Source organism: Callospermophilus lateralis, chromosome 2 (genome assembly GCF_048772815.1).
Source record: "Callospermophilus lateralis isolate mCalLat2 chromosome 2, mCalLat2.hap1, whole genome shotgun sequence".
Lineage (NCBI taxonomy): Eukaryota > Metazoa > Chordata > Mammalia > Rodentia > Sciuridae > Callospermophilus > Callospermophilus lateralis.
In genome coordinates, this window is record NC_135306.1 from 8,548,344 (window position 1) to 8,561,048 (window position 12,705).

General features: G+C 59.8%; 1 protein-coding gene across 1 annotated transcript in view; it reads right to left on the bottom strand.

The window, feature by feature from the left end:
- Positions 1 to 300: 300 nt before the first annotated feature.
- Positions 301 to 12,705, bottom strand: part of Mvb12b (multivesicular body subunit 12B) — a 166,557-nt gene continuing 154,152 nt past the window's right edge. The window contains exon 10 of the mRNA XM_077108808.1: positions 301 to 3,931. Within this exon, the coding sequence (XP_076964923.1) occupies positions 3,845 to 3,931 (87 nt within the window). The 3' untranslated portion in view covers positions 301 to 3,844. The remainder of the gene's footprint in view (positions 3,932 to 12,705) is intronic.

Genomic DNA, 12,705 nt, shown 5'->3' on the forward strand with positions numbered 1-12,705 from the left:
GAGACGGAAGGGCACCCTGCGTTCCTCGCCGAGGTGTAGCTCTCAGGGCCACCGAGGTTCTTCTGCTTCACGGAGCACCCTGAGGGCTGCTGTGAGGAAGGTGGAGCCCCACACCCTCCTGAACCAGGTCGGGGGCAAGACGGCCTTCCTAGAAGGCTGAAGGCCAGGCAGTGGCTGTGTCCCAAGGAGCCCGGCCGGCCTGCGGGCAGGCTCAGGGCTGGTGCATGGGGCAGCCCTGAGAGACACTGACCTCTGGTGGCTGCAGATACAACAGGAGACGGGGAGAGGTTAAAACGGACGTTTATTTAACAAATTATATTAAGAACACAGACAACCACACAGTGAAACTTCCCTGGCCAAGTGCAGAGTTGCCTTGAATAAATATGCAGGAAGGGGGGCCTTCCTCAGGTCCTTGTCTGAGGCCAGTGGTCACACAGCAGCCATGCACCCTCCATCGCGGGGACAAAGCCCGGGCTCCTGGAGTGAGGGCTGCCGCTGTCCCAGGGGTCTGCACCCAGAGCAGGTGGAGGAAGCTGGGCTGACCTGAGGTTCCAGGCTGCTGGAGAGGGGGCCTTGTGCAGGGGCAAGAGCAAGTGGCCTGCCCCTCCTGCAGGGTCCGGGGTCAGGCAGACTAAACCAAACTCGACGGGCTCAGCTCCACGTGGCTTGGAGGCACGGGGACTCGCTCGGCGGGGCTCTGCCTGCCTGGGTCTCAGAAGCTGCAGGCTGGGAGCCCCCGACATGGCAAGGGATGGGGCAGCTGCAACGGCAGCCTGGGGAGCCCTTGCATAGGGGTGGCCCATACTCAGTGTGTGACCAGCAAGGCCCAGTGGCAGCCAGGAAGTCATAGGAATGCAAACAGGGTCAGCCCAAGGCATGTGCTTATGAGGGGACATTGGCCCAGTGCACCTTGGGGCCAGAGCCTGTCTCTGCCGCTTACCAGCCTGTGCCAAAGACAATCTTGGGTTTCCCATCGGCAACAGGCAGCAAAGAACGTGAACTACTAGGGAGAAAGCGTCTGGACTGCCCGGCTGTGCCCAGCAGAGGGCTGCTCGGAACAGGTCAGCCCCGTCCCCCCATGGCCTTCTGAAGCACTCGGGGGCCACCGACCAGTGTCCGTGGTTTTTTCCTACAAAATGAGCTTGGTCGCTGGAGACCACTCAGCTCTGGCCATGGGCAAGGGCAGTGCAGGCTGTGAGGTCTTCACTGAAACTCAGGGTGGGGTGGGGCTGGCATCAGTTCTTGGATTTGGGGTAGAAAAAAAGGCCTCATGATAAATTTGCAAGTGAACCTGGAGCAAGTGACACCTGCTCCTTGTCAACTTTGTGCCATTTGCTAGGTCTCAGAAGACGACTGGGTTTTCAGGGCGGAGGGCAGGGCTCGGGGATGCTGTGCTCTGGTTGGTCTTCTCAGGGGGGCAGGGTGCTGGGCAGGGACAGCAGCAGCTATGGGACATGCTGGGGGGGCCCAAGGAAGAGGCTGTGGCCCTTCGTATAGCCAAGGGCATCCTTGTCCCTCGCTTCCAGAAGAGGCCGGGGTTGGTGGACAGAGCATTCCCCACCTAAGACTCGAGGGGTCCCTCAACTCCTCACTCTGCCACAATCCTGTGGTCCGCACGACGCCATCGGGGTGGGCGTACACACGCACAAGCTGTGACCACACGCTTGCCCCTCCTTGTCCACCCCTCAGAAGGCAGGAGCCCGGGTGGGGAGCAGCCTAACGTCTACCAACCCAACTTGACCTCACCACTCATTAGCTCATGTCACAAGCTTCACAGTCAAGGTCATTACTAAACTGAGTCCATAATGCCACGGGGGGACCTCTCCTACCGGCCGGAGCCACAGTGTGCCCTCTTCCTGGTGGCCCTGAGGGAGGGTGGTGGTGGGGGCTGTGGCTGTCCTCTCCCTTCCTCCCGCCACCCTCGGCTCTACCTTCTCCATCCCTGACCAGGGATCTTGCCGTGGCCCTGTGGCCTTCCAGGACGGTCAGCGCTGTGCAGACGTTGCCTTCTCCACTGGAGAGGAGGACCCCGGTTACCTGCTGGGGACACTCTCACAACCTGGGCCTGGAAAGAGGTCGAACCACAAAGTATACAAACCAAAACGAAGTGCAGAGTCCCCTCCTCCACCCTCCTGCGGCCCCCAGGGCCTCCCTCCTTTGTCCAGCCTCAAGCTGTGCTGGCCGCTTGGTTCTGGATAAACTACCATCAAAAAGCAGCAGGGGGCAGGTTGTTGGGGTGCCCAGGCCCTGGAGCACAGCTGGCTTGTTCTGTGGGTGCTGGGCTCCACCCGCCAGCCCTCCTGGTGAAGCACCGGCCCGCGCGGGGCCTCCTGGGCCTGGCAGGGGCCAAAGGCCTTTCCCTGCCGTGTGCTGCCCAGAGGTGTGGGAGGGTCACCTCACAGGTGCCCTTAGGTCTTGGGAAGGGGCCAGGCAGCCACTTGCTGACACACAGAAACGAAGAGGGGCCAAGACGAGGAGCTGCCGAGGAGGAGGCTGGTCCGCCGCGTGCGGCTGAGGCCCTGGGGGCCGAGGGGCGACGCAGGTGGTGAGGTATTTGGGGCCCCCGGCTCCTGGCCAGCCTGTCGACTCTCTGGTTCCTTTGGCCTGTGGACCGTCCCTGGAACATCAGCTGGCGGGGCCTGTACTGGCCGAGGGCTGCTGTCCACAGCCCCCTCCATGGCGCCGCCTCCGAAGCGCAGCAAGCCCTCACGTCCAGAGCCCCCTCTGGGGACCCAAAGGAGTCAGACACCCGCGTCCTGTGGGCCTGGGCAAAGCAGGCCCCTGGGCTGAAGTCCTGGGCCCCGGGGATGGCGCTGGCAGCTGTTCTCGGGGTGGACATGTGGGGCCAGCTCGGCACCTCCAGTGCCGGGGACGGGGGACGCTGGTCTGGCTCAATCCAGGTCTGGGTCAGGGGGCTTTCACGATGACCTGTCTCTGTCAGCAGATGCCAAGGAGACACAGCGGGCTGAGAGCAGCCTGATGGCAGCGTGCCGTGTCCTCCAGTGCTGGGCACCTCTCCTGTCGCTGCCTGTGGCGGCCTCCTGGGGCATGTCCTGTAGTCACTGGGTCAGGGCCCTGGCCGTGGCAGGTGGCGCTGTCACTGACTGGAGTGCCCCACAGTCCAGCCCTCTGGGGGCGGGGGTAGGGCAAGCAGAACTCTCAGGCAGGTGCCCGGTCACACTGTCCTCTCCCGGGAAAGTGAGTCCCCCTCTGTGCCAGTGGAGGGCCTCTGGTGTCCAGTCAGGCACTGGGCGAAGAGTCCACAGCTGTCCACAGTGGGAGAGCCCTCTGGCCTCCCCGCTGCGTTTCTCAGGGCTGCTGTGAAGCACGTGGTGTACTTGAGCCTGTGGGTGGGAGGGACGTGCTCCCCCCAGCCCTGCGTCTCAGGTGACAGTGAGCCCGGAGGGTCCTATATGAAGTGGCCAGCCCTGTGGCCTTCCGGGGGGTAACGATGGCTTGTGGGATTCCTATGGTGGGTGACAGGAGAAAAGGAGCCAGTGTGTGTCACTGGGTGGCCAGAGGGACTGCGGAACCCTCAGGGCGACTCCAGCTGGGGAGGTGTTTGGCAGCACGACTGGTCATCACATGGACAGCTAGGAATGGCTGGTCACTACAGCACACACAGATTAGTCGCAGTTGTGAACAATGTCCCCGGGAGGCTGGGGTCTCGTCAGGCGAGCCAATGACCGAGGTCACCACTCAGCTGCCCAGGGTCTTGGGTGCTTGTGGGGTGGGAGGTGGAGGCAGGGCTGGGGGCAGGGCGGGCAGGGCGGGGAGCGGCCCCCGCCCCGTCAGTAGTCTGGGCACAGGGCGAGGCGTCTTCTCCCCGCGGAGGCCCCGCTCCTCAGGACTGAGGGGTCTGCTGACACCGGGTGGGGCTGGGCGGGAGTCTGGCGGCGGCACTCTGCTCCGTGCGGAAGCTGTACTCGTACTGCAGGAAGAGGGCGGGCAGGCAGTCAGTCCCGCTGCACCCAGGGCCCCCGTGCTGCCCAGGCCAGTGCCCGCTGGCAGTGATGTGGGCAGGTGTGTGCGCGCCAGGGCTGTGGTCTGAGCCGTGTGCAGGTGTGAACACACCTGTCAGGCGATGGGCTTGGGTGGTGACAGGTGACAGCTTTCACAGTCCCTACCTGCCTCTGCCCCGGGGTTCTGATACCAATGGTAAACCCGTGTGAGCCACCCTGTGCCAGGCTGAGCACCAGCCTGCTGCCTGGAGGCTGCCCGGCGGTGGACCCCGTCCCCTGCCCGGCTGTGCTGCCTGACCTCCCCAGAGAAGGTGAGTACCAGGACGGGCGCGGGCTCCTGCAGTTCACCCAGAGGCCAGGGATCTCAACACCCAAGTGGGGGGCGGGAGAGGAGCGCCCACCCCGACAGGTGGCATCCAGGGTGCCGCAGGCTCGGGCTGGGTGGGGTTGTGGGGCAGCCTGGAACTCACTGGGCAGCTGTGCCCTCGCTCATGTGGGTTTGAGGAACCAGGGCCTGGGCTGGGCCAGTGGTCACCTACGTAAAAAGGTTCAGCCATAGAAAAGCCGTGATGAAGGGCTCCCCAGGGTCACGGCGAAGCTGCCGTTGAACAGAGGGCTACCCAGGACGGCAGTGCCTCAGGACCAGCAGGTGGGCCTGCAGGGAGAGGGCAGCAGGAGCCGCAGCATGCTGTCCGCATGCCCCGGCACACTGGCGAGCCGGCCTCCAGCCCTGCTGACCCCGCAGCGGGGAGGTGCTCCCGGGGACTGCACGGAGGATGCTAAGCTGAGGGCTGCAGGGTCCACCCGGCTACAGACCACTGGAGAATGGAGGGGACTGCTGCAGGGCTGCGCTGGGGCTGGGGCTCTGGAGCCTCGGAGCCATGGGGGGCCTCAGGCAGGCCCTCCACTCCCAGGGATGCCTGAGGGTGTCAGGAGGCACAGTAGCTCGGACTCCTGTCTCTGGAAAGGAGCAAGCACCCACTGGATACCTGCCTGCCCATCCCATCAGCGCCCAGGCCTCTTGCTTTCCTGCTTCCTGGCCAGCGCTCAGGTGCCCACCCTGTGTGGGCTCACAGGCCGCTTGGGCAAGGGCTGGGCTAATGCTGCCACCTGGTGGCTGCTTAGGTACGCACACCGCAGCACACAGAGCTGTTCAGGTGGGCTGCACCCTGGCGTTGACCCTGCACTGGGTGCTGGGACCAGGCACAAGTCCCACAAAGCCCTTGTTCCCAGGGCTCACAAGGTGCCCAGGGAGGGACCCAGACACTCTAACACAGCCTAGCATGAAGGCCACATCCAAGGGCAGCCACACAAGGATGGGGCCACAGGAGGAGTCAGGTGGCATTTCTCTGGAGCAAAGCAGGGGTCTGCCTGGGGAAGAGCATGATGGGTACCCAGACCTACTGAGTAGAGGGCCTGGGGTGGTGGGTCCACCAGGATGGTGGCACAGCCATCAGCCCAAAAGGAGCGCAGCTCTGCCCCGGGCTGGGGCAGGTCCGCCAGGACACCAGGGAACAGCATGGAGGCAGGGCCCTGGGCTGCCTGGCGGGTAGCCTGGCCATGGCACATGAGTAAGCCACGAGTACACGTTCCCTTTTTCTGACTGCAGCCTGAGCACACACAGACCCCGAGGGGCCCTGCCATGGGGGCAGCGCACAGACGGCCCGTTCCCCACCCCTCTCCCTCGGGAGTTTTTTCCCTTTTTAGGTTATCTTGGCTGAAGAAAAGTGCTGCCCCCCCTCCTGTTTTCCCTAACTCCCCAAATGAAATTTCAACATATGTCCCCCGACATAATCCCCCTTAGGCTGCGGATAACCTTCCCACAGACGCTGTCCTCTGCCCAGGATTGCTCGTCCCCACAATGTTTGCCCAAGAGACTAGGCTGCTTCTGGAAGCCCTGTCACTCCCTTGGGCAAACAGTGAGTACCTTTGAAGGTGGATCTGGGCCTGGATCTGTTTACTCAAGACATTAGTCTCCTGCATAAGGAAAACCTGCACTCAAGTACAAACAGCAAATCCTTTTTGAATTAAAAAAATTTTCAATTAAAAAGCATTTGGTTGGCAGAGCTGAGTCCAGCTGAGCAGTGCAGAGCCAGGGTGCCCTCTGGTGGGTACAGGCTGCAATTGCAACCACCCCGCCACCCAGGCCTGGCCTCTCCCTGAAAAGAGCTGTCACTGTCAGGGGCTCTGTTGGGGCTTTCCTGGGGGCGGGTGGGGGCCTGCAAGCCCCAGCTGCCGCAGTCCTTTGCCCATCATGAGGCCAGTGCTCCGCCAGCAGGAGGTTTTGACTTCAGCTTCCAGCTGTACCTTGGAGGCTGGGTCACCTCAGCCTCAACCTCGCTGGCAAAAAGGGGTCATCAAACCACTCATGAGGGAGCTGTGAGAGCCCAGAGAGTACCCAGACAGTAAAGCCATCCGTCCTGGCTATGCACCAGAGTGGACGGTTCAGCGACAGCCACGCTGAGCCACGGTGGGGCGGGGCATTGGCATGTTGTGAAACACCAGGTGATTTTAATGGCTAGGCAGGTGGGGGAGCGTGGCCTTCCACAGTAACTAATTACACTGCAACAGGACAGGCAAGGGTGCTCTCCACTGCCCCCCGCCCCCCCCACCTGCCCCGCCCCGCCCCGCCCCGCCGGTCCAGAAATGACTGCATGGAGCAGAGGGCTCCTGGCAAGACAGGGTGAGGGACTGCTTCTGCCCCGTGCTTTGCGGTTGAGGAAATAAGCCTGGGAAGGATCTGACTTCCTGAGGCCCAGGCCTAGTGACACTGGGGGCCAGTGCTAAGCTGGCTGGGACACTTGCACCAGAAAGTGTCTGCAGCCACCTGTCACAGGATGGCCATTCAGAGGTGATATGAGCAAGGCAGCTGGCACTGAAGTGGGTCACAGAAGGGCCTGGAGGGGGTGGTCCAGAGGGTAAGGCTGGGGGAAGCAGCCGGTACAGGGTGGAGGAGAGTGGAGGGTGGGCTGCACAGTCAGAGGCCAGGGAGGTGATGGCCTAGCGTCAGCATGGACAGGAAGGCAGGTGAGAGTCCATGGGCCTGCGTCCCCGCCTGCCTGGGCTGCTCCATCCCTCCCATCTCCCAGGCAGCCCCAGGCCTGGGCCCGGCCAACGGTCCTCCACTTCTAAATTCTTAGAGCTCAGCCTCCCCCGAGGCTGAAGCTTAGGGAGCCTCCCAGCGGTTTCTCAAGCCCTTTCCTTCTCCTGCTCTCAGAAGTCATGAGAGAACTATTTCACAGGCATATTTTGTCCCCATCATGCCCCCCTCCCAATACAGTCAGTGATAAAACAGCAGCTGGCCCCTGCCTGGTCCGGCAGTGTTTGGGGAGCAGAGAGGACTGTGGCAAACGAGAGGCTGCCCCTCCCCCAGGAAGCAGGGCTGAGAGGAGGGTCTAGAACTGCTGTCACCTTGTGACAAAGCCTGGATAGATTTTGGCATTTTATTAGGTCTCCTGACTTTCCAGAGTTTATTCTTAGAGACCACTCAGGCCAACACTGTGAGCCAGCGGTGCCTAATCGTGTTGGTGCTCGGTGCCACCTCTCACGGCGGAGACCTGCCACCATGGACACGCTCTGGGCTTGTGCAAGTCACTGTGCTATGAGATGGGCCATGCAGGGTCATGCTCAGAGCACCCAGGGCTGGGCCACATGCTGCAGCTGCCACCAGGAATGACCTGCACAAGAACTGACTGCCCAACCAGCCGCCTTCTCTCCTTTGTCCCTTCACCCCAGCTGGCCGCCACCCACCCCTCATTCATTCTCCTGCTCCGGGCCATAACCTCCAGGCTCTGGAGCCACAGGAGTGGCGAGGCTCCGTGGCCAGCCTGTGTCGCAGCACTCTTACAAGGGGAGGGATGCTTTTCCAGACAGCGCCCCTTTAGCTGGGTGTAAAGGACAAGGGGGACTCCACCACCTAGGGATGAAGCCTGGTCCAGACAGGGAGGTGCTCTGAAAGGCAGGTGGGCGCCTGGCCCTGCCCTGCAGTAGGGGAGGCAGCCGGGTGGGAGGCCTGGGAAGCCTGCTGGGGAAAAGCCTCTGCGGAGGCTGCCTGGGCTGGCCATGGGGCAGGGGCTCTGGCTGCGGCCACTGTCTCTGCTGCTGGGACTCCTGGGGGTGGGAGTCCCTCATCTGCTCCTACTGCTCTGTGAGATGTGGGTGCCCTAAAGGGAGAGGGGCCCTTCTGCTCTGGAGCCCAGGGCCGTGGGTATTGCTCTGAGACAGACCCTTGGGGTGGCCACCCCAACACACTGGGGGCCCTGGGCTTGGAGCAGAAACGAGAGGCGAGAGCTGCAGGACGGGAGAGTGGGGACCTGACTGGGGGGTGGCGTGTTTACAGGTGCCCCTCAGCCTGGCTCTATGCCAGACAGGTGGCTCCTGCTCAGGACTCACAGCAGGCGGGAAGGGGCTGGACAAAAAGACTGCAGCCTGTGGAGGGGCTCAAGTGCATGACCCCTTCCCTGGGCCCCAGGGCTGGGGCTGGGGCTCCTGCTCCCCTCTCCCCTCTCCCCTCTCCCCTCTCCCCTCTCCCCCCTCCCACCTGGGAAAGCTCTGAGCCACACCCCTCAGGGCCTCAGGAGCACTGGCTGACCTCCAGCCCCAATGGCATGGTGGCTCAAGGCAGCTCTAGCTATGTCCCAACCCCAGGTGGCCTGGTGAGGTCACCCCCCCCCAGCTTCTGCTTGTTCCCCTTCAGCAGGAAGGACATCGGCTGACCTCACAGTGAGATGCGGGCTCTAGCCCAGACCCTGCCAGAGCTTGTAGCACCTGTTACTCTTGTCGCCTTCTTAACGACCACAGGAGCCACGAGCTGCAGTCCACAGCTCTGAGCTCCAGACCTTGCTGCAGGGTCTCCCCTTAAACCAAGGCATTGGGCAACGTTCTTCCCCACTCCCCAGTATTCCAGACACGCCCCCACGCATGAGGGCCATCCCTGCCTCCCCCACGTGCCCCTGGTGCCCTGGCCTCCCGGCTTTCTTCCGGTCCTCCCAGTGTCTCTGGGGAGCTGTGATCCAAGCAGTGAATAAGGCCTCCCATAGAAGGCGGGGCCACGCTGTGTCCCTTCCCTCTCTGGCCCCAGCCTGCACTTCAGTTGCCACAGGAGTAGGCATTTCGGGGTGCAGACCCGGCTGCTAAGCAGAATCACCTGGGCTCCTGGGCAAAGCTCAGGTGCCACACCTGCTGAGCCCAGTGCCTGGGGGAGGCCCTGGGATCTGGCTGCAAACCAGCCCGGCCCACCCCCAGGATAGCAGCACCAGGCCTCACGGGCAGCTCCCCCGGGTGCCCTGCTGTTCTCCTCAGGGCCAGGTATCAGGAGACAGCGAGGAGGACGTAGGTCCCCACCAGTGGGAGGGGATGCTTCCTGAGGAGAAGGAAAGACACTTGAGAAGGCCACGCATTTCAGGAAAGCCAGAGGAAGCGCCCTGGGGGGACTGAGAGCCACTGGGATTAATAAGGAGGGAACTCACCTGGCTCCTCCCAGCCCCTCCTGCCACCTGGAAGGCCCTGCAGACACTGCCCCAGCTTCTCTCAGGGGGCCTGGGTGGGCTGCGGCCACTGCCTCTGCTGCTGGGGAGCCAGGCAGGTCAGCCTCCGGCTTCCCCGCTTCAGCGTTCAGAATCGGCCTGAGCAGCACCTAGGTGCAGGCATCCCTCGGGTTTTCCCTCTGGATTACAGCAGGAAGCACTGGAAATGCTGGTTTCCAGCTGAAGGTGGGAGCTGTGAGGATGCTTGGGATGTCCTTCCCAGCCTGCAGGAGTCCCGTCTTGTGCTCCTCCATCATATGGGCCAGGAAACCTTCCTCTAATTTATTCTGGGGCATTACATTACTAGAAATATATCGGGCAAAAGTTTCCAAAGCCGTAAGGGGGGGAGAGCTCCTTCTCTGTAGGTTCTGGAAAGCCCTGCCTCCTGGACGTGGGCTCCGCGTGAGCTGCCTCCCGCCTCCCCGGGAACCGGGCAGGGGTTCTGCTGGTGCCGGCTCTGCTTCCTCTGCCCCTCCTCGGCCAGCCTGGGCCTCTCACTTGTATGGTGAGCATCCTGGGCCACCAGGGGACCGCCTGTGTGGTGGCTGCTGCCACGAAAACCAAGGGGCAGCGCTGGGAGGGGGTCCCTGGGACCCAGAACTGGGACACAGTCCTCTGCCTCTGCGTGCCCAGGGCGGAAAAGACGACCGTCTGGATGACGGGACATTATCAGGAGCCTCCCTCCATTCCTGACCAGGACGTTTGGGAAGAGAAATGAGGGCTGTTCTTTAACTCGATAGAGAGAGAGACGTGGATGAAGGGCCAACCAGAATACAGCAGCACAGGCTGCTATTGAAACCAGAAGCTCCACTCAAGATGGCAAGGCCAGGGCCTGGGGACTTGAACAGACAAAGGCTCCCTGGAAGGGGGCTTAAGGCTGTAGAGCAGGAGGGCGGGTCCGGGTTTGGCAAGGACACAGCTGCCTGCCTGGGGAGCCCAAGGAAAGTAGATGGGGTAGAGAGAGAAGATGGGAGGGGAGGGGAGGGGGATAGTAGAGGATAGGAAAGGTAGCAGAATACAACAGTTACTAATATGGCATTTGTAAAAATGTGGATGTGTAACCGATGTGATTCTGCAATCTGTATTTGGGGTAAAAATGGGAGTTCATAACCTACTTGAATCTAATGTATGAAATATGATATGTCAAGAGCTTTGTAATGTTTTGAACAACCAATAAAAAAAAAAAACAAAAAAAAAAAAATAGGAAAGCCATGGAAACCCATCGGAAACAAAGAGAGGTCAGCGAGATGGCCGGCGCCCTGTGCACACACGGCACCTGCTGCTCTAGATATGAGTGGCAGAAAACAGCAAGAGAAAAGATCCTGTTGGTGAGATCTACAAAAACATCAGCCTCGGAGGCGGACTCGCGAGAGGGAGTCTGTGGAGGCGCCTGCAGAAAACCCTTCTTCTCTGCTGAGCGACATGCGCAGACCGGGGAGGCAGAAGCACACCTGTCCTCGGAGACTCGGAGACACGCAGGTGAAACGCCAATCATCCCCCATTAACGGATGCACTCGATGCAGTTTTAATGCAAGTGTAGGGCGGGTTTTCAGACCCCCACCAAGAGTCCAAGAGTCCAAAGTTAAGCTGGAAGAATGACCACCCTTCATTTAGGAAAGTCACAGGTGCGGGGCAGGGGGCGGGGGGAGAGTAACACTACCAGATATGAAAGCTTATTATAAAGTGGAAAGATCCAACATGTGGCCATAATGTAAAAATAAAGGAGGGCAGGGCAAAGCCAGGAACAACTCCAACTTCCCGTCACGCATGGAAATATATGATACAGGTGGCATTTAAAAGTCAAGGAAGATCAAACTCTAACCTGAAGAACACTGGCTAAGGCCTCGGGATGAAACCGAGCTGGCTGCCATCTGACTTCCCAAGGCACTTCAGACAAATGAAGTACTCGAAGAGTAATTGATATTTAGTACATTAAAATATAAGAGTAGAAGAAAATAGGGGTGAATGTTTTCATAATCCAAGACAAAAGCAAAACACTTAAAATTGCCACAAAAGGTTTCATGAGCAGCACACACCATTAACAAGGAAAAAGACACGGGTTAAAGCACACGTGTGTTTGGAGAAAAGGTGGCTATCTTAAAAACATAAAGAGCTCTTAAAAATGAGTGTGAAAAGCTAAACAATCCAATACAAAACAACTGGGCTGTGGTCACGAAGCGGGGCGGGAGATGAGCCAGCCAAGGGACACGTGACGTTCAGCTTGGCAGCAGTCACAGATCACTGAGGCCTAGCAGCATGTGGAAAGGCCCTTGCGAACCTCTGGCGGGTCTGGAAGGTGAGACCTGGGGAGCACAGGCAGGCAGGCAGTGAGTGGACTGCCTGGGAGCACGTCAGGGGCCAGCCAGTAGGGGCTGCCTAAGCACATCATGGATGACCACAGAGGGGCAGCTCAGCGTCTTCAGGTCGGCAAGGCATACTGGACAGTGGGGCAGTGGGTCACAGGCCCCTGTGCACAGGGTGAGCTGAACGTGTGTGTGCTGTGTGCACTAACACATCTGTGATGTAAAACCCAATTCTGATTGGTAGGGTAGCTGCTTACGATGATAAACTGCTTGCAAGTTTCTCACTCTCTAGGGGAAGGCTGGGCCCTGTCTGCACGGGCAACAGCGGTTGCTGGTCTGTGGTCAGTGGGAAGCAGGACGGGTGGGTCCTTGCTCCTTACCAGGGCAAAGAAGGGGCCTGGAATTCTTTCATGCCATCAGAGAGGCCATTTAATTAATTTGTTAGACTTCTCTTAAAATGTTTTTTAAAATTTATTTTTAATTGGCAAATACTTATTCTGTATATTTATGGGGTTCAACATGATGTTTTGATCTATGTGCACATCATAGAAAAATTCAATCAAGCTAATTAACATATCCATCACTCACCCACGGATCACGTTTTCGTGGTGAGAAAGGTGGGTTTCTTTGTTTTTGGCTGTGGGGATCCAACCCAGCGTGGGCTTTGGGAGAATCTGGGCGGCAGCTCTCATCCCTGAACAGCACATACAAGGGGAGCAGGGCAGGTCAGCTCCCTTTGACTTAACCAGCTTTTACTTAGTGAATAAAGAAGCGTATTTCTACCCCAAACATTCCAGCTGCCTGACCAAAAAATAAAGCAATCAAGAGGGTGCTGGGTGGTGAAGATTCTGAATCAAACAGAGGGAAGGCACGTTATTATTTCCTGTTGCAATTTAAGACCTGACCACTAGATGG